The sequence below is a fragment of the Ambystoma mexicanum genome, chromosome 7p (genome assembly GCF_040938575.1).
Source record: "Ambystoma mexicanum isolate Mex_15411 chromosome 7p, UKY_AmexF1_1, whole genome shotgun sequence".
Classification (NCBI taxonomy): Eukaryota; Metazoa; Chordata; class Amphibia; order Caudata; family Ambystomatidae; genus Ambystoma; species Ambystoma mexicanum.
This window is the reverse complement of record NC_090939.1, coordinates 903,932,226-903,952,612: the sequence shown is the minus strand read 5'-3', so window position 1 is coordinate 903,952,612 and position 20,387 is coordinate 903,932,226. Positions and strand designations below refer to the sequence as shown.

Sequence of the window (20,387 nt, the reverse complement as noted above, 5' to 3'; positions counted from 1 at the left end):
AAAACAATTAAATTAAATAAATTTGAATACCACAGGTGGTTCTTTTGAGAACCATTGTTTTCTGGTATGTTAATCCAGTTGAAACAAACAAGACTAAAACTCCCAGATTGCATTGATCTGTAATATGAAAGCTGAAGGCCCAAGAAAACGTGCTCAGGTGACATGGAGTCACCTTTCCAAACTATGTTGTTAACTGGGAGGCAAAACAACCTTGTGCATGTACAGCAAAAGCAATATTTTACCCATTATGTTTGTTGTTGGCCTTTAAGTTTTAGTAAAAGGGCCAGGAGTTGGACACATTGAAGGCTTAGGGGATTGTGCATAAGGAGATGAATTCCTTGGTTTGGTATTGCATGTGTCCAGGAGCAATTTCGTGTGCATGTGTTTTATTTACTGTGAAAAAATGGTGTGTGCAAAGGTAGAAAACAGGCCTTAATAAAGCCAACAGTGTTGTCGTGTGTGCTGAAAAGGTTTTCTTAGTTGCTACTATAGATATTGAGATCAAATACCTTCACGGTTTGCCTTCTGTTACTGTCACTTGTACAAGTGACCATCATTTGATGTTTTGCCAGAATAGAACATAGACCCTGATTGTCATCATACACTAAGGAACTTGCATTGCTGGCAAGAACTCACACAAATTGCCAGCTTTTGCCATCAGACAATAGCAACTAATACAATGTACAAGGCATGTCAATGTGTTGCCATTGTACTTGCATCATATCATTATAATTTGGTGATTTGTATAGAGCTTTGTGTAGATGGACCACTTCTAAACTCTGTAGTAAGTGTTATTACCCACTGATGGTACTCAACACATCGCCCTCAGAATGAAGAGCCTAGTCGGTGCAACCATGGTTTCATACCTTTTTGCATGACAGTGTCCCATTTCCACAGCAAGCACGTTGCACATGGACTATCCAAATAGCATGCAACTATTTGCCAGAAGTTAACATCATATGCCCAAGAACGTGCACCTTTAGGGAGCTGTCGGTATCACATGCCTAAGTACTCATTCCATTTTCTAGCTATTACACGCCGTGAAACACTTGTGTAGAGGCGCATTATAAATGCCACATCATATACAACCCTCTATTTGGGTACTCTCACCATATATACCAAGGTTTTACAATTACACGTTCATGCACTCCACACCATTTGGCAGGTATTGTTATACTTTGTCTAGGTACTCGGATCATATGGCAACAGGATCACTTCACCTCATAGCCTACCTACTTGTGTGGTCATCCCCAATAGCGCTTTGAAGTCGTTTCAAGGCATTTTTTGTGCCCTAACCTTACTCAATAAAGCACGGAACTGCCTCCTTTTTCACCACCGGATAACTCGTTCCCTTTATGGCACACTTATCTTCCATTACTCTGCCAGCGCATTTGGAATGGACTCTTAAGAGCAGTGTCCATCAACGGAAGAAAGAAAGCTATTAGCTCTGGTTAGACTTCCAATTGAAAGCAACATTGTTGGAACAATAGATTGCGCAGCACCAACAGGCACTTTTGCGGCAGCGACATCTACACTAGTGCCCTTCGTTTAGACAATGAACATACACATGGAAATTGTATGGGAGGGAGGATAGCTCAGGGCAGGCACGTCATTTCACCAAAATGCCAATGGTAGCGGAAGTGACATCACATGACCCTTGACCCCCTGATGACATCCCAGGAAGTGATGTCATTTGACCCCACCCCAAAGTGATATCGCGGGAAGCGATGGAACACGACCTTTCACCCTTTGACAAAACAGGAAGTGGCATCACATAGCATTGTACACTACGAAAAATATGGTTACAATATCACTATAATGTGATGTAACTTTCATACCTCAATGGATCGCCATATGTATCAAGATCAGTGTGTATGGGCCCATATCACCAAATGACTGTGATTGCAAGCATATGTCCATGACCAAATGATAATGATGTGTTATTATATAGCACTTAAGCTTAAGCGCTTTACATAGAAGAAATATGCACCCAATATCACCCAACCTGTGCTGGTACCCATTTATCCATCTCAGAAGGATGAAAGGCTGAGTTGAGGCGTTTGAGAACAGACTAAATCAGTGACTCACCCCCTGAAGTGTGCCTGAAATAAACCTTTAATGAGTCTAGCAATTATTGTATAGAATTCCAGAAAGACACATTATTTGGTATTCCTATTCTTTCTTATTTAGGGTCAGTGCTGAAAGTGTTAGACTTGTGGCCTTCATGTTCTTATTTTTCATCTTTTTTTAAGGGGCCTGAACAAGAAAGCCAGCCACTCCAGAATGACAGCCCAGGAGCTTATATATATATATATTTTTAGAGGTCGCAGGGGAGACCACAGAGGTCGCAAGGGAGACCTCAGAGGTCGCACTTGCGACCTCTGGCGACCCCCAAATGACGTCCCTGGCTCAGGGGCAACATGATCGTCCTGGAAGCAAGACGACACAGAGCACCCATCACAGGTTCGGGTCCGCGCTTAGATACCTCTGGGTATTATAAATAAATAAACTATCGTATCAATATGGAACATTAATTCCTGTTTCTAATATTTTATACATAGTCTACTTATTAGTTTTAAGTATAAGGCAAAAAAACAACATTTATAAATTGAAATGACCTAACGATTTTGTAGAGGGAATGCGGTGCAGGGTAGAGGTAGAGGTAGAGTAGAAACGGGGTGGGGGGGTGTATGCTGGTGTTTAATTGTCTAGAAACTGCCCTGGCTCTGGGCCAGAAGCCTGCATACTTGTTGGCAACACAGCTCTTTTTTTTCGCCTCCATGGTAAACAACTTTGTGCTACTGCGAAATGATGACGTGCACATGAAGTTACTGGTGTGAGCTGTTGTTAAAAGGATCTTTCTATTATGCGAACGTGCACATGTATTGCGCCTCGCACCCAAAGACCATTATGAAGTCGTGATGGGACCCTTAGTTGACTCCCAGTTGGAATAAGCCACTGCCATGCACCTGGGGCTTCTGCAGTGACCGCGGCAGAAATTGATCAATGTGAAACCTACAGCAGCAAATCTTGCCCCGGGAATGAGGCAGTATATGTCTGTCTGACACCAATGGACGGCTCTGCGCTGGCTCGGAGTCAGAGGTGTATTTTGATCTCTTTGTCGCTGATTCAGGTGTAACTAGCGAAGTTTGGTCCTACCTACCTCCTAAATTGGGGATTCCCAAAGGTCACGGATGAATTGTGGCCTAACTTGCAACAAGAGGGGAAAACAAAGTGTACATTCTGCCTGATTCACCATTGAGGGCACGTTACGCCTGTTTTAGTAGTGGACTAGATAGTGCAACTTGCAGCACCTCAGTCTTAGGTGAAACCAAAACGGTTACTCCCCAATGAAAACATATTTATTCCTCACACTGCAAAATATGTTCCATGTCATATTGCAACTTTCTCCACACATCCCACTAATTTGCAAAGCTAAATGTTAACGTCCATAATTCTCATACCACGTGTACACAAAGGACATCTAGTTATGTGCAAATTAAGGAACAGGAGGTACAGTTTGCAGATGTTTAACTTTATGTGAATACTTTCTAAGCTACGTCTTTGTGGGTGTGTACTTATTTTTAAGTGACACGCCCACAAATTCACTGACGCCCACTTTGACACACAAGTTTCGCAGGGTTCATTGTATCAGTTATATCTACATCATTTCGTGATGCAAAATGCAGCAGCAATTGAAACTTGCGCAAGGTCCCAGTCCACATAAATGTCGGAAACGGTTTTGGAAATCGGGCATTCACTGCTTTCCGAGTGGCCTTCTAACTTGCATTGCTGCATGTATACCTTTTTCCAAGCATAAAACGATTTTACATCTCGAACACGTTTTGCGAAATTGCCTGCAGAGGCTGCTCCTCAGTATGGGTAGGAAAAAATACTTCGAATACCTCTTTTTTTTCCCCCATGGACAAAACAATCCGGGTGTGAAGGCAGGGGTGACTGGGCATTCTCTGTTCAGGCCCCTCTCAAAATGAAACGCGCGTCCTATGTTTATATGGAACGTGCACGATCTTGTTCAATTCTGCAAGTGCAAGGCCTTACAGTGCTCTTTCTCTTCACAGTGTTCAGTTGTATATTCCCGCCTCCCGTATGAGCGAATAAATGCATTTTTAAGTAAGTTTTGGTTAAAAAATAGAGGGTTGGGGGCCGGGGCGGGCAGAAAACTGTTCTCTATATTTGAGAAACAGCAATTTAGTTTGCTGCACGATTTCTGCCAACAAGGCTCTCCGAGACTTGTTTTCCCAATGCACTTTTAACATAACATGGAACTTCCAATTAAAGGCAGCAAAGTAAAGTTAAAGCTAAAACGCGGGGAAATGGTTTATGTATTATACGGAGAAACTTTTCACTTTTTCCTTACACCCTATATTCTTGCTTAAAATGGTGTGGTTCAACCACATTCACGATTGAAATGCTTACCTTATAAAGACAACCTTCTTATTTAAATAATCAAAAGAAAATCACATTTTATTTACATACATGTTTTGTGTATTTTTCTCACTATTAAACTTACGCGTGTTACTTCGCTGCCACAACTGCCAAACGCCCAAACCTATAAGGTTATTAACGCTGTGTTCTAATAGCCTTATGGACCTAGAGAGGGGCCTTATCGCTTTGTATAATGATCCGACCCATCCCTATATGGCGAGATATAGGTCCTGGTTCATGGAATTATTTTCGTGCAAAACGGGGATTTGCGTGCCATTCTGCCCGCAAAACCCCATTCGTCAAACATGGATTTGCGGCAGAATCTGGCACACAAATCCCCCTGTTAACTAACGCAAATAATACCTTGAATCAGGGCCGTCATATAATGAAATGCATGAAAGGGCAAACATTCATGCTGAGCCTGTGACTAATGACAAGTGCACAGGCATACCAAGCAAGCCTCTCTAAGCCACGCGTGCCAACTGCGGCCAAGCAAACGCAGTGACTCAGCAGCGTCGCACCTGCAAAAGAAATGCACTTCCTCGTTCTTTTCAGCGTGACGCTTTCCAATCCAGCAGCAGCGATCTTCGGTCGTGCGCACGAGGGATGCCACCGATTGGGCAGCCTGGCCTGGCCACCAAAGCAGGCAGCTGCCTGTGGTGTTAATCTGTGCAGTGTGAGAAAAGAAAAAAAAACACGCCCCCCCCCCCACGGCCAGGAAGCGGCATTTGCTTGTCATTCTTGCGTGACATGATATCTGTCCCGGCGGCGGCTCGCGCGCAGCTCAATTAGATAGCATTGCAGGTGGGTGCGGCGCGAGCAGCTTACCTTTCAGGCGAAGAATGCCGCACGTAAGCCGAGTTGCTATTTGCGTCCCGGTAATCATTGGCGTCCAGGCTGGGAGCCTCTGCGAGGCTACGTCCTGTCTGCCCTCGTTAGGGAATAAAGCGGTCTGCGAGGAAGCCGCTGCTCGGCGGATTAGAGGGTCTATGCTTTGTATCCGAGCCCTGGAATACTAGCCCCAGCCTTAAAGCCCGGGAGGGGCGCAGAAGACGTGAAGATGGGCTCCGTCCGACCCCTCCGAGCAGGAGGGCGCAGGTGTGTCAGCTGACCCCGGTGGCGGCCCCGCAGTGTTTATGTTTATTAATAAAGTCGTCGGCGCAAGGAGCAAGAAAAGGAAGAGGAAACAAGGGCCTGCGCCGGAGCCGACAGGCGCCGCGATGGCTGCGGACAGCACCGCCGACTGGATGGGCTGCCTGCCCATCTGCCTCAGGCAATTGCCCCTGTCCAATTTGGCCATACCAGGTACTTTAGCATTTTTGTGTACCTTTTGATACCCCACTAAAACAGATCCGATATAAAGCATCCTATCCTGATGCCGAATTGTTCATTTTTACCCTCTTCCTTTTTTTTACCTTGTTCTTTATCTATTATTGTATGTGCCTTTTTTTTGCTTCACAATGTACTACTTAGGCTTCCCATGTTTTTGTACACTTTAAATATTATTCGGGTGCCTTTTAAAAATTTAAAAAAACTATTTTGAGTCTTTCATAAACCCATTGGTATTTTAGGGGAATTGTTTCTCCTTAAATGTGTTTGCTTTGTAAATACGGCTCCCGTTTGGATGTCATCGTGGCATGTTATGCTACATGCAAGTCATAACGCGCGCTTTTCCCATTTACGAGACACTGCAGATACACATTGAAAATGATCACTAATGGGTAAGACTGTGGTAAGGATGTCCTGGTGTGGTGTAGGGACGTTCATCGGTAATGGTGGTCAGGGGGAACGTGAGGGGCTGCCGGTCCCATTTCTCCCACCTGTCAGAGTATAACGAGGGAGCTTGTGTGAGGTTTTACTATTCGGTAATGTCAAGCGGAGTGGGGCAGAAGGGGGCTCATGCTGGCTAGTCTGATACCCATAGTCTTTTCCCATCTGCTACTGTGGGATTGTCATGTTGTGGATGAGTGGGGTCGGTGAAGCAAGCAAGTCGTCCTGGCTTGGAGGTCAAGCACTTGTAGGTTCACCTCATCTCCTACCTGTCCTGGTTTGGGGGGACGTGTCTGTGCTTTCAGGGAAGCTTGATGGCACATTGGCCTGTGAGTGACCTGTAACTTCTCCTCTGCAACTTGTAACTGCCTACTAAACATGCGCCCGCAAGCCTCCGGGCAAGGTGCGCAATACAAATAAATAAATACAAATACAAATACAGAAGCATACCGCAGTCTAAGCGTGTGGCTTAAGTCAGGCATAGAGAAGTGGCAAGGGCTGGAGGCCCATATGCCAAAGCCACATTCCTGCGTCTACCTGATGTGTGAGGTGAGGTAGAATTAATTGTCTGTGCAATGTCTGATTATTGCTCTGTGAGTTGCTTCTGATGCATTGGCTTATCGATGACCCAATGCTCCACAGTACTATTGTGTGCTTAAAATGTAAAAGCAAGCATTGGCAATGCCGTCAGTTTGGGCTTTTTGTAGGCATGGGAAAGGCCCTTGCCAGGAACTGCCACTGGCCATTGACGGTAGCAGGTGAAAAATGGTGCGGGTACCTGGACATCAAATAACAGAGCCTGGCAATTGACTAATACTTGTACACATGCCAAAACTGTTGGCTTTGCTAATGCTTGTCTTGAACAGGACTTCGGGGAAGAACAGCATAGTGCTTATAAATCGAGTGGCTTAAGGCAGACCTGGTTAGGACATTTTTATTACACCAGTAGCGGGTTTACAACTCCAATTAAGTCATTAACTCTCAAACGACTGCTTTGAAAAAACACTGGCAGGCATTTCGAAAGCAAAGTTTGATAGCAAGGCTTGATTAAAGCGAGCTCAAAGAGTTCTCACGAGGAGGTGTTTTGGGCGGGGAGGGGCAGGTACTGGGCCATAGGGATAAGCATGGCACTGGGCAGTCAATGAAATGGCAGGCAAATAACCAAACAACACCTACAGGCTGCACGTCCCTCCTCATATGTCATATCTCCCTCTCTGTACTCTAATGCAATAGTTTCCGCTTATAGGTTTAGCAAGCAACACCTCCTAATAGCACAAACTAATGAGGTGACGGTGTGAGAAACAAACAGTGCATAGCTGGACACGGCACGTGCAGATTGCGTGAGTAAGAAAAGTAAAACGCGCTTGTATAAAATGCAGAGACTATAAATCCATAAAAGCGATGTGCAGAGTGAGCGCTCTGGCGAGAGTCACGTTGTCAGGTGGGCTCTCTTTCAGTGCGATCTGGGATGTTTCACTGAGTTTGTCGGCGAGGGCGGTTTCCTTTTCAGTGTCAATGTGATCTGGTTTGCTCTCTCTTTCTCGCTCCCTCCTTCCCTCTAACCTTTCCTCTGTTAGTGTGGTCTTGGCGGCTTTGCTGTCTGTCTCTATTTGCCAATGCAGTCTTGTACACGCATGTTATACGTGCCAGTATGGTGTGTGTTTCTCCCACCCTATCCTTCTGCCCCCTCGGCCTCTCTTCTCGCGGGTTTTCCCCCTCTATGTCCCCATAGCTCACTTTCCCTTGTCCATCTCTGCCTGCCTCTCTCCCTCTCTCCCTTTCTCTCTCTCTCCCTCTCTCTCTCTCTTTCTCTCTCTCTCTCTCTCTCTCTTTCTCTCTTTCTCTCTCTCTTTCTCTTTCTTTCTCTCTCTCTCTCTCTCTCTTTTTCTCTCTCTCTCTCTCTCTCTCTCTCCCTTTGTCTCTACTGCTCTCTCTCTGTCTCCCATTACCTTCTTCCTTCTCTCTCGCCTTCTATGCGTTTCTCATCTTATCTCGCCCTCTTGTGTTGCTTATCATTCCAAGATAGACAATCCAGTACATTCATATTGTACTCTTTCGAAATACCTCCATGAGAAATAGAACCAATTAGGGTTCCTCACTGCTTTGCATAAAATCAAAGAGCAATTTGGGCACATAAGAATGACCACAGATCTTTATATTCAACAAATAGCTATGTTGCAAGCATACATGTGTGTATGACATGTGAGTCGAATCTGTAACTAGGTGTGTGACGGAGGCACATGGAAAAGTACATTTGTGAATGAAATTGCATGAATAGTATGTTGTGAACACTACTCATGAGTGCATAGGAAGTCCACAGAGTATGCAAGGACAGAATCTCTACATGTCCACTGTGCTAGGAACACCTATTACCGAGAGGCACACCAGAAAGTTTCGAAGGGAAATCACAAAGTAGCAGTGAGTTCCTAATGGCATGGGGGGTTACACAACGGGCAAATGAGTGATTCCAAAGTAGCATATATCTTTCTATGGACATGGTGAAATAACAGACCTAAGCAACCAAGTACGTGTGGGAAATGGCTGACGCATGCTTTGACGGATTAGTGAACTGAACAAGAGTCACAAGAGCACCAAGTACCAACAAGGATGCGATGGACAGGCAGGCCCAAAACAGAGCACAGTTGAGCACCCAGTAACAGTTTGATGGTCAGGGGTGGAGAAGTGTTCAAATCAGAGCACTTCACACAGGCTGGAGCATACTGACAGGTTACTTACAGAAGAAAAGTGTGATTTGTGGGATTAAGGGGACTACGTTGAAGGAAGGAACAAACAAACATGTGAGGCACAAGGGGCGTGGCAGCAGTCAAAGCCTGGGTAAGTAAAAGTGAGTAATCCCCAGGATGCTGCGGGAGGCAGGATACAAATAGCATTTATGCACATCTTGGGTCAACAAGCAAGTGTGAGGAGCCTAGGACTGGGAGAAAATTCCCCCTCTGGAGTCCCCCCTTGGAGCCTACCATGGAGGGGCCAAGGGTCAAGGCTAACATGAGAGACCGACTGTGGGCCATCAAGCGATATGTGTACAGACCCCATGAGTTGGGACCATATGCATCAGTCAAAGCGGTAATTTACCTTGACGAAATGACTTCGCAGTCACATTGCCTTTTTTAAATGGTTTAATATGAGGGTCCACAGCATGACGAAGTAACGGTACACCTGCGGCATGGGGCTCTGAGAAATATGGCAAGTGCAGTTGAAGGGAGGATGTGATTATTGACGTGGGAAGAATGGGAACAAAATCTGTGACTCCAGAGGTAATGTTTTGCGGAATTTGGGAACATAAAATGACCACAAAGGTAAAATATTTCTGCAATAAAAGGGTTGCATACTTGAATCACTAAAGTAAATAATGGGTCTCATTACGAGTTTGGCAGTGATTTGGCGGGTTACCACAGGTTTATCACAGGATTACAAGTGGTGGAATGGCAGTGTTAATCCCCATTTTTGTAGTCCATAGGACTCACTTGGGATTTTGACGGAATTACCATGAGCGATAATTTCACTGTGGTAATTGCCCCAGTATTTAGCCTAAAAGTGGCGGAATTACCTCCATTATGGTACTGGAGGAGCATCCTCCACTTCGGGGTCACAATTGTAGTTCAGCGGTGCAGTAAAAACAAGGTTAATTCCATTTCTGCCAAAAAAATCTTGGCAACGAAATTACAACCAGTTTGTTCCTGCACTACCGAACTTGCAAATAGGCCCAATGTTTCTTCATACTAAAACTTTGATGGGGTTGCCTGGGTTGGGCAAGTTTGTTGAATCTTTAGAAGAGTAGGGGAGGGAATCTTGTAGAATTATGTATATAGGATAGTATTGCAGTGCTGAAACCAGAGTTAAGAAATTAAAAAAACATCCTCTAACTTTTGATCTCCTCCACAAAACGTCACCAAGTAAGCATGCAACTGATTGAGCCAGATCCAAACATGCATGCCAAATTTGATGAGGTTTCATGAACGTTTTCATCTAGAAAAAGCATGCTGAAAACAAGTAGTTTTTTTCTGCATACGGTTTGCCATATACCATCCAAAACATGAGTATGGAATTGTAAGGATGCAGGAGTATGACTCTGAGACAGTGGTGGCATGGTGGTTGGTAGAACATGTATTTATATATTTTAAAAAGAAAACCCAATCTTGCCCTAACTCTAAGATGGGTTTGCCAGCCCCAACAAAAAGTACTATGGAATTTGTCACAATGTACACAAACTAAAAGAGTCCACTGTCCTGTCAAAAACTTATTTCCAGCCCTTACACTTCAAATTAAAATAAAAGTGTTTTTCTGTCCCCCTGGCTAGGAAGAATGACTCCCTTCTTCCAAATAGGCACAGTTCCATGTATCAAAGAAACTGGTTCTTGAGGGGGATGGTTCTCTTCCTAAGGTCGCAATCCTCATTCCAAGTGTGGCGGTCCGGAAACAGGTGTGCCGGTAAGCTTACTGGCACCCTTATTATTCTGACTGCCACACTACAAATCTGCAGACGGCGCAACGACCCCTGCAGGCAGACTTTTCACAGAAGCACCAACACCGTTAGCAAAAGTGCCGGTGCTTCCGTTTCCCCACTCCCATGGAGTCCTGACTCTACAGGAATGGGGAGATACCAAATCCGCCGCCTGACTTCCCATGCCGCCAGGACTTGTAATGTCCCGGTGGCACTGGGAAGTCAGGCGGTGGATTAAGTGTTTCTGGGTCAGCAGCAACCCGCCGGTAACACCGGTGGGTTACGGCCGACCTCGGAATGAAGCCCAAAATCTCTCATTTCGTGGCTTTCCTGGCTCTCTCCAGGCTACTCGCAATGCCAAGAGATTGCTTCTCTTTTCTTGGCTTTTCACCATATTCACAAACACACCATGGGGCATGACTCCCTTCCCCTGGTTATCTCTCCGCTACTTGCACTGCCAAAAGAATGCCTCTCATCTTGTGGCTTTCCTGGCTCCCTCCAAGCTTCTTGCAATGCCAAGAGATTGCTTCTCTTCTCTTGGCTTTTCACAATGTTCACAAACACACTAGGGGGAATGACTCCCCTCCCCTGGTTCTCTTTCGGCTCCTTGCTCTGCCAAGAGAATCCCTCCTCCGTTGGGCAGACCCCTGCCAACTACTACCTGTATTCATCAAACTGGAATCTTTCTAGTATCGCTAGTACATCTTCATGCCAGCTATACTAGTCAAGTATCGCTGGTACACATCCCTACCAGCCATACTGGGTCTTTACTTGTGGTTCCTCGACCCCTTCACATTTGTGTTTCTTGTTTGTTTGGAGAGTGGGATCGCCAACCCTTCCAGGGGGAATGGCTCCTATCCCCTAATTTCTCTTCACTGGGTTCACGCTTCAACCCAACCACAGGGAATGACTCCCTTTCTCTGGCCTCTTTTCACTTGGTTGATAATAACGCGGTGGTAGATCTGGGTAATTGTCTAATGTGCAAGACCCAAATATCGTATAGACCCGTGAGCATATTCTCGTAGAATGTGAGGCGTTACATCCACAGAGGCTGGATTTAGTCAAGATTCTTTTGGAGCCTAGACCTCGTGAGTGATGAAGATCTCTTCCAGAGGCTAACTAGTGGGGAAGAAACGCTGCTTACTGGAGCAGCGTTAAAACTACTTGCTCTCGCAGGAATTGCCAACACTCCTGGATTGTCTCCTGTGGAGTAACTGCTAATTTGTACATCGACTACTATATGTTTGTATAGGTGGAAGTTCAAATCAATGAAGATGAAATGAGATAGGAAGTGTTTTACATTTTCTCTTTTATACTTCTCTTTTTATATTATATTTGTATTTGTCTGTATTTTTAATGTTTGTTTTCCTTATTATCTTTTTTTAATCGAAGAGTGGTAAATGTTAATTGTGATTGTTTTTATTCGGTTGTTTAAGGTTGACTAGTTTCAACCATTATCACAATAAATAATTGAATATATGCGCTACAGAGGGATGGAAATAGGGAAGATTGAGGGCCAGACATATGGGGGCATAGGTATGGGTGTACGGAGGGAGGAACAGAGAGATAAAGGCATGGGTAATGGATAGAGGGCTAGTGGTATGTATGGAGACATTGAGAGGAGGGATGGACTGATAGAAGGGCGGATGGGGGAGATGGCGGGAGAGATGAAGGGAAGAAGTGGGCGGATGATGGGAGGAAGGTATTCAGGGTTGGGGATGTTGATAAATTGATGGATTGGGTGGCTGGGGGATGGATGGACGTACGTTGGGATTGGAGGTGGATGGGTGAATGGATTGTAATGGATCATGAGTCAGACACAGTGGCATGTTAAGTATTGGTTATAGACTTTAAATGTCAAAATAATAAGAGGGGTTGGGAAAGTCTTGTCTATCCCTGCCTCAACAAAACTAAAGAATGTCTGTGTGAGGATGTTAAACAAATAAAATGGCCACAGTCCTGTGTCCAAAACCCTAAACTGACCCTTACATGCGAAACAAAATACATTGTGAAAATGGGGATTTCTCTGAGCTATAGAGGTGAATGATGTTGTTGGTCAGAAAAGCCTGGGAATTCAGCATTCACATTACAATAAGCTATACAGGAGTGTCGTATACGTCCTTGGGTGTTGCTAGGATTTACTACTGAAATGTTACTTATATCTAATATTCTCTTGCCTGCCTGGAGTTTGTCTTTCCCTGCATGGTCCTCTCACAGATTGCCACCCCCAGGGTCAGTGTCAGGTAGGTTCTGCCTTTCCCTGGCCAGGTAGGAGAAGCTTCCCTCCAGAGAATCAGCGAGGATGTGGCTAGATGCGTCACAGGATGGATGGATAGATGGATGGGGTGGTGGATGGTTAGAAGGCTTATCACTGTTCCGCGTGTCTGCGTATGATATATGCAAATAGGGTGCATTTAAATTAGAAGGCCTTTGAGACAGAAACACCAACTGACGTGCATTTGCGGATGACGCAGGCACACACAATCAAGACAGTTTTGAGCCGCGATAAACATACTACTCACATATTGCAAACTGCATTCAAAAGCATATTTGCAGATAACGTGTGCGCACACACATACAAATGATCATCACACTGTAGGGCCACAAGGAAGATACTACCCACTATAGACGTAGAACAAGCAGATCATGAGTGTTACATGACTGACTGTGCAGAAACACACATACCATCACGAAACTATAAGGCTGTGATTAACACACAATACACGTTATACATGAACACCATTAACTCGAGCATTTTGAAGGTGATGCATGCACAGGCATGCAACACAGATAAAACAGGAGTCCCGTGATTAATGACGAACGTACCCAATATTCACGAACATCCACAAGCAAATGGAAGACTCAATACTCACACGAGTTACGCTTGAAATGCACAGGGAAACACCCGTTTTTGAAAAAGGGGGAAACTAGTGCGAAATAAGCATTTTTTTAAAAAACCATTAAGGTTACTACTTTAAAAGAAATTGTCTACCCTGATGGGCATGGCCATAGGTTATGCACAACAGACACTGTTGCTATTCTCAATGTGCCAGGGGCACAGTGCCCACCGGGCATGGATTCAAAGCATGCCCATTTGAAAATTCTGGTTTGGTCTCTAAGCCTACGGTACAAGTGCTATGAAGTGACTGTACTCGCGTTGGCGCCTTAGGAAACAACAATTAAAATAAAACACGTTGTTGGTGCGCGTACTTCTCTCAGTGCACTGCTGCCGGTATGTCTCTAGGCACATGCCTTTCCTTAAGGGTGCCCCAATTGAGCATTTAATCAGACAAGGCCTCGTGAACAGCATTTTGCACGCACTACTGAGTTCATCTCGCAGCAATGCAGTTTGCAGTCTCTAGTCTACATCATTTATTTTCCAATAGTTAATTTTCTAAAGAGGTCTCTGCATGCCCACGCACACAGCCTCACAATCACAGACCTCCTTACCCTGAGACCTGGCTTCCTCAAATTCGACATGTCTGCCAAAACCAGGCATCCACATTCTGTTTTTAGAGAGAGGAAACGTTATCTCTGGAAATGGGAAGGAGGAGGGCCCTCGAACCACAATGAAGTGACAAATGTTGCAGCAATTTTACCCATGCATCCACATTCTGAATGTGTCTGATTTAGTACACACGCTTTGTGGTGGAACACACTTTAACGTTAGGGCGAGTGTTTTGAAAAATGAAAGCAGCACCAAGTTGAGTGTGCATTTTATACTTAGTGATCCAAACATACAACTTGGCTTCGAAATTGAGGGGAGCTGGGAGCTATTTAGCCCCTTCTTGTAGCATACAAAAGCCTGGCGCAACATCTTCCAGGTGCTACTTTTGGCTCCCAGGCCAACTGATGCCAAACAATTTATAAATACACATTAGTATACATTTATACAACATTTAAGGTATAAGGGGTCATAAATAGTCAAAATGTTATGTTTGCATCTTATGTGGTATGCAGAGACAGGTACAGTTTGAATTTCCCACGGCTACAACGGAAGACGCGCTCAGAAAAAGAAATTGTGTCACACGAAGCTAAGAGTGAAAGAAGGTCATGAGAGCGGGCCATGGAGGGAAAAGCAGCTGAGGGGAGTCGGGGGACCACGGAAAGAGGTGGGGGCACTTGTTGAGTGTCTGAACGTACTGGGAAGAGTTTTTGATTTTCAAACGTTTTCAGATTATCAGGGGAATACCCGGGGAATCCTGTGGGCATGTGTAGTTTGTTTCCGCTATTGGGGGAATCCCGTGGGATTCGGAAAAGACTAAAGGCCATGTCTAGTGTGCATTGGTGCAACATGTACAGTGTGTGGTAAGGATTTATACAGATGCACACCTGATGGTAGTTTGAGTTTTACAAATGTTATGTTTGTAGTGAGGTGCGTGGGAGTGTGTAACAACCCGGACACTAGGTTGCATTTATATAGGTTGCAGTTATATAGAACATGGACACTGTTTCTCTTTGCAACATGACATGGCTAGTGGGACCCAAAGAAACCTATTGGTGCAACATATACAGTGTGCCTGGCCCAAGGTCTTGGCCACTGGCCATGGTCAAAGGCTATGGCTAGTGGGCCCGAATGAACCTATTAGTGCAACATGTAAATTGACCACGGCCTAAGGCATGGCTAGTGGGCCCCAAAGATATTGTTGCAATAAGAAGTGTGCACGGCTGTAGGCCCTAGCCACTGGCCCTGGCCAAATGCCAGGACTATTGGCCCATGTTAGGCAGAATCCTGTGCAGTGCCTTTAGGGACCACTACACACAATTAAGACTACAAGTGGTAGTACAATTTCACCTTTGGTACAAGCCTGTACTACACAGAAAAAGTGGTAGCAATGGCTGAGCAGCCAGACTTACCTCAAGAGCAAATGAGCAGTAGTAGAGATTAAACACTGACTCAAGGTTTCTGGTTAAAAAGTATAAAGTACATTTATTTTTAGACCATCTGTTCACAAAACACTTCACTTCTATTAAATTAAAACCACACTTCAAATATACTACACACAACCAATTCCCCTTGTGCAGATCGATTCAAGGTAAGTACCTTTGGATTTGACAGACCGGTGTTGTGAAACAAAGACGTTACCGCAGGTTAATACGCAATCACTTTTTGACAGTAATGACAGTTCGGTCTTACCAAAGAAAGGCGTACCCGCGAGAAGAAATGTTACCATAGTCAAACACACTTAGCACATGAATTAACACAAGAGAATAGGGGATAAAAATCATAGGCAATACTTTTGTCAAGACAGCAAGAATCCGAGCACACTTTCTAAAATGTAGATAAAAGTCAATAGGCCTGCGCCGGTGTCAAATGGTACAGGGTCCTGTTGTCGAGGATCACAAGGTTAGAACAGTTCACGATTCGAGATTGCCAGGAGTACTTGGATATTGTTACAAGGGAAGCAAATGTTATAAGAGGGAAGGAAGACGAGGACAAGCCTTGGGTGAGGAGAAAGGGTTCACCCCAATTCCGCGAAGTTGGACACAGTACCTTATTCGTTTGAAGAAAAGCTGGTGCTACGGCAGTTGTTCCTGGTAGTTCCTGCAGACTCACGGTTCCTGGAGCTTCAGTCGTGGGGACAAGAAGGACGACATCTGGAGCGATCTGCACTACCCAGGGATGAGGCCAGCCGCAGCGAAGCAACAGTGAATCAAAGATGTGGTCCATTAAAACAGGAAAGGCTCTTCAGATAGCTATCCGGACCACTACAGCTGTGTGGTTATGTTTGGGGACCTCTTCTGGAGGGGAGGTATTGGAATCCTCCTTGTTATCTTTCTTTGGCTGCTTTCCCTCCTCCTTCTTCCCCAGAATCCTTGTTAGTAGCCCTGTTGGCAACCCACAAGTCAGCAGCCTTAGCTAACTTCTTAGGATCTATCTTCTTTGAATCAGCCAAGTGCTGTCTAAGCTCAGGAGAGCAGGCATCATAAATTGACTCCAACATAACAAGATTCCTCAAACCTTCATAAGTGCTCACTTTGTAACCCTTAACCCAACCATCTACGTTTTTCAAACATTCACACACCCAGGTAGCCCAAGGGGTACCATCATGCTTTTTGAGGGTCCTAAGCCTCTTAAGGTACTGGGAAGGGGTCTTCCCAAATCTAGCTATCAAAGCTAGCTGCACACACTCATAATCCTGCTTATCCACCTCTCCCAACTCCATTTCAGCATCACTTGCAACAGGGCGGAGCCTAGAGAAAAGCCAAGGAATCAACTGATTCCCTGAGATACCCTGAATCCCATGATTGTATTCAAACATTGCTAACCAATCCAAAACATCAAGTTTAGTCTCATACATACCAATCATTTCCTTTGGCATACAGGGTCTCTTAGGACTGGAAGACCTAGAAGCATTTTCTACAGCCAATTTCTTCATCTGTAAAGCATGAGCCATCTCCATTTCTCTGAGCCTTAATTCTTGATGTTCCATGGCAGTTTGTGCCTCAATACATTTCACTTCTAACTCAAGTCTCATTTTCTCAAGTGCAATGAATTCAGGAGTGAGTGTAGGACCTAATGGGGTCCCTGTGGAGAGAGGTTGTGGTTTCTGAGCAGGCAAGGGAGGTGTAGGGTTTCCTAACAAGGACTCATCTACTTCTTCTAATCCAACACTCTCAGAATCAGAAATATCAGTATCCACATTTGCTGGAGCGGTAGGCCCTCCAGACTTTGGTTTCCCAATAACTTAGCAACCAGTTCAGATTATTTTGCTTTACCAGAGAGACTCCTCTCTCTACTCATGGTTCTCAAAAACCTCAGCAGTGTAGTTTAAGAGACTCTCTTCACTGTAAATTCCCATATTTGACATGATTTTTCAGTTAATAGATTTATGTGGGGTTTAGCCTTGTGGTTAGTTGACCCAAGGTAATAACAGCACTCTAAGTGTAAAATCCCACCGCTGTACACCAGTGTTAGGCAGAATCCTGTGCAGTGCCCTTAGGGACCACTACACACAATTAAGACCACAAGTGATGGTACAATTTCACCTTTGGTACAAGCCTGTACTACACAGAAAAAGTGGTAGCAATGGCTGAGCAGCCAGACTTATCTCAAGAGCAAAGGAGCAGTAGTAGAGATTACACAAAGGACTACAATTACTGTGACTCAAGCAAACACTGACTTAAGGTTTCTGGTTAAAAAGTAAAAGTATTTTATTTTTAGACCATCTGTTCACAAAACACTTCACTTCTATTAAATTAAAACCACACTTCAAATATACTACACACAACCAATTCCCCTTGTGCAGATCAATTCAAGGTAAGTACCTTTGGATTTGACAGACCGGTGTTGTGAAACAAAGACGTTACCGTGGGTTAATAAGTGATCACTTTTTGACATTAATGACAGTTCGGTCTTACCAAAGAAAGGCGTACCCGTGAGAAGAAATGTTACCGTAGTCAAGCACACTTAGCACATGAATTAACACAAGAGAATAGGGGATAAAAATCATAGGCAATACATTTGTCAAGACAGCTAGAATCCGAGGACACTTTCTAAAACCTAGATAAAAGTCAATAGGCCTGCACCAGTGTCAAATGGGACAGGGTCCTGTTGTCGAGGATCACAAGGTTAGAACAGTTCATGATTCGAGATTGCCAGGAGTACTTGGATATTGTCACAAGAGAAGCAAAAGTTATAAGAGGGAAGGAAGACAAGGACAGGCCTTCGTTGAGGAGAAAGGGTTCACCCCAATTCCTCGAAGTTGGACACAGTACCTTATTCATTTGAAGAAAAGCTGGTGCTACGGCAGTTGTTCCTGGTAGTTCCTGCAGACTCACGGTTCCTGGAGCTTCAGTTGTGGGGACAAGAAGGGGGACGTCTGGAGCGATCTGCACTACCCAGGGATGAGGCCATCAGCAGCGAAGCAACGGTGAATCAATGGTGCGCTCCTTTAAAACAGAGAGGCTCTTCAGATGGCTATCCAGACCACTGCAGCTGTGTGCAGCGATTTCGACCAAGAAGAGGATCCTCTGGCTGTGGAAGGTGAGCTGGTTGATCCCACCAGGCTCAAGGGAAGAAGACTCCGGACTGGATCTTCTCTTGTCGTTGAAGGGTAGATAGCTCAGGACTGCAGCAGGGCTTCACTGGTACTCGCGAGTTGCAGCAGCCGTCTTCTTCTCAGCTTCTCTTCGGTTCTTTGCAGTTCCAGTGGCGACTCTGACTTCCAACCCAAGAGTCCTACCTTTTATGCCACAATCTCCCATTCACACAGCCTGGCTGTCAATCACTCAGTAGGGGGGTTGTCCGGCCTGGACAACCACCTCAGTCAATCGACATAAAGTGCGACTTGGGTCTCCAAGGAGACCCTGTGCAGGGGGTGACTAAACCCCTCCTTCACATTCAGCCCACCTAGACACCCAGACGCCAAAGGAGGGCTTCTGCACAGAAGCCTGCCAAAGGTCGGCGAACAAAGAAGGCAAACCTGGTTTGCAGCGCACAGTAAAACACAAGAAGGATTTTAACAAAAGAAATGGCGATAAAACCCGACCGGAGCCAAAATAAAAAGTATTTGATCAAGCAGGTTTTAGTTCGAGGCTAATACAATAGCCTAAAACAGTACGACGTTTATGTACTATAATCGCGGTAGAAAAGATAGGGTAGGTACCACTGCCACCAGCCAAGTCTTAGTGTTAAGGGAGAGAAACAACACTCCAAAAGGCACATCCAAAAAGGAGTAGGAATTAACCCTTTCCAATACTCCATGAAAGATGGGGTGTATTGGGTCTGCAGTTTAAATGACTACATAAAGTAAATGGCAACTTTACCTGTTTGCGGGGAACAATAATCAGCCCCAGAAAAATGGAGTCAGTGGGAAGTCTTAGAGATAACCCTGTGTCACTGCACTGAAGGTGCTGTGTAACACCCACAAAAAGTTGGGCTCATGGAGTGGTGTGGCTCCAGAGCCCAAGATCACACAAACTGTAGAAATATACATGGCAAAATACATGTAAGAGTGGGAAGAAGGTTTACACTCTTACCAGGTGGAAAAAATAACCCCCAGAAATCCAGCAAAGCTGCTGAGGAACTCACTAGGTAAGGGAAATTAGCCATAAATGAGAATTCTCCCTAACAGGCCACAAAGAAATGTATTGGTGAAACATGTACAGTGGCCACGGCTGAAGGCCATGGCTAGTGGGCCCCAAAGATACTTATTGGTACAAAAAGTACAGTGGCCATGGCCAGTGGGTCCCAAAGAAACCTATTGGTGTAATATGTAAAGTGTGCACAGCCAAAGACCCCAGCAACTTGGCATGGCTGAAGGCCATGGCTAGTGGGCCCCAAAGATACTTATTGGTGCAACATGTATAGTGGCCACGGCCAAAGGCCTTGGCTAGTGGGTCCAAAGAAACCTATTGGTGGAACAAGTACAGTGGCCATGGCTAGTGGGCCCCAAAGAAACCTATTGGTGTAATATGTAAAGTGTGCACAGCCAAAGACCCCAGCCACTTGGCACGGCTGAAGGCCATGGCTAGTGGGACCCAAAGATACTTATTGGTGCAACATGTACAGTGTGGGCTCCAAAGAAACCTATTGGTGTAATATGTAAAGTGTGCACAGCCAAAGACCCCAGCCACTTGCCATGGCCGAAGGCCCTGGCTAGTGGGCCTAAAGAAACTTATTGGTGCAATATGTACAGTGGCCACAACTGAAGGACATGGCTAGTGGGACCCAAATATACTTTCCTGGTGCAACAAGTACATTGGC

General features: G+C 45.0%; 1 protein-coding gene across 1 annotated transcript in view; it reads left to right on the top strand.

Annotated features, from left to right (window-relative positions):
* Positions 1–5,031: 5,031 nt before the first annotated feature.
* PLCXD2 (phosphatidylinositol specific phospholipase C X domain containing 2) overlaps positions 5,032–20,387 on the top strand; it is a 107,352-nt gene continuing 91,996 nt past the window's right edge. The window contains exon 1 of the mRNA XM_069637188.1: positions 5,032–5,751. Coding sequence (XP_069493289.1) covers positions 5,583–5,751 — 169 coding nt within the window. The 5' untranslated portion in view covers positions 5,032–5,582. The remainder of the gene's footprint in view (positions 5,752–20,387) is intronic.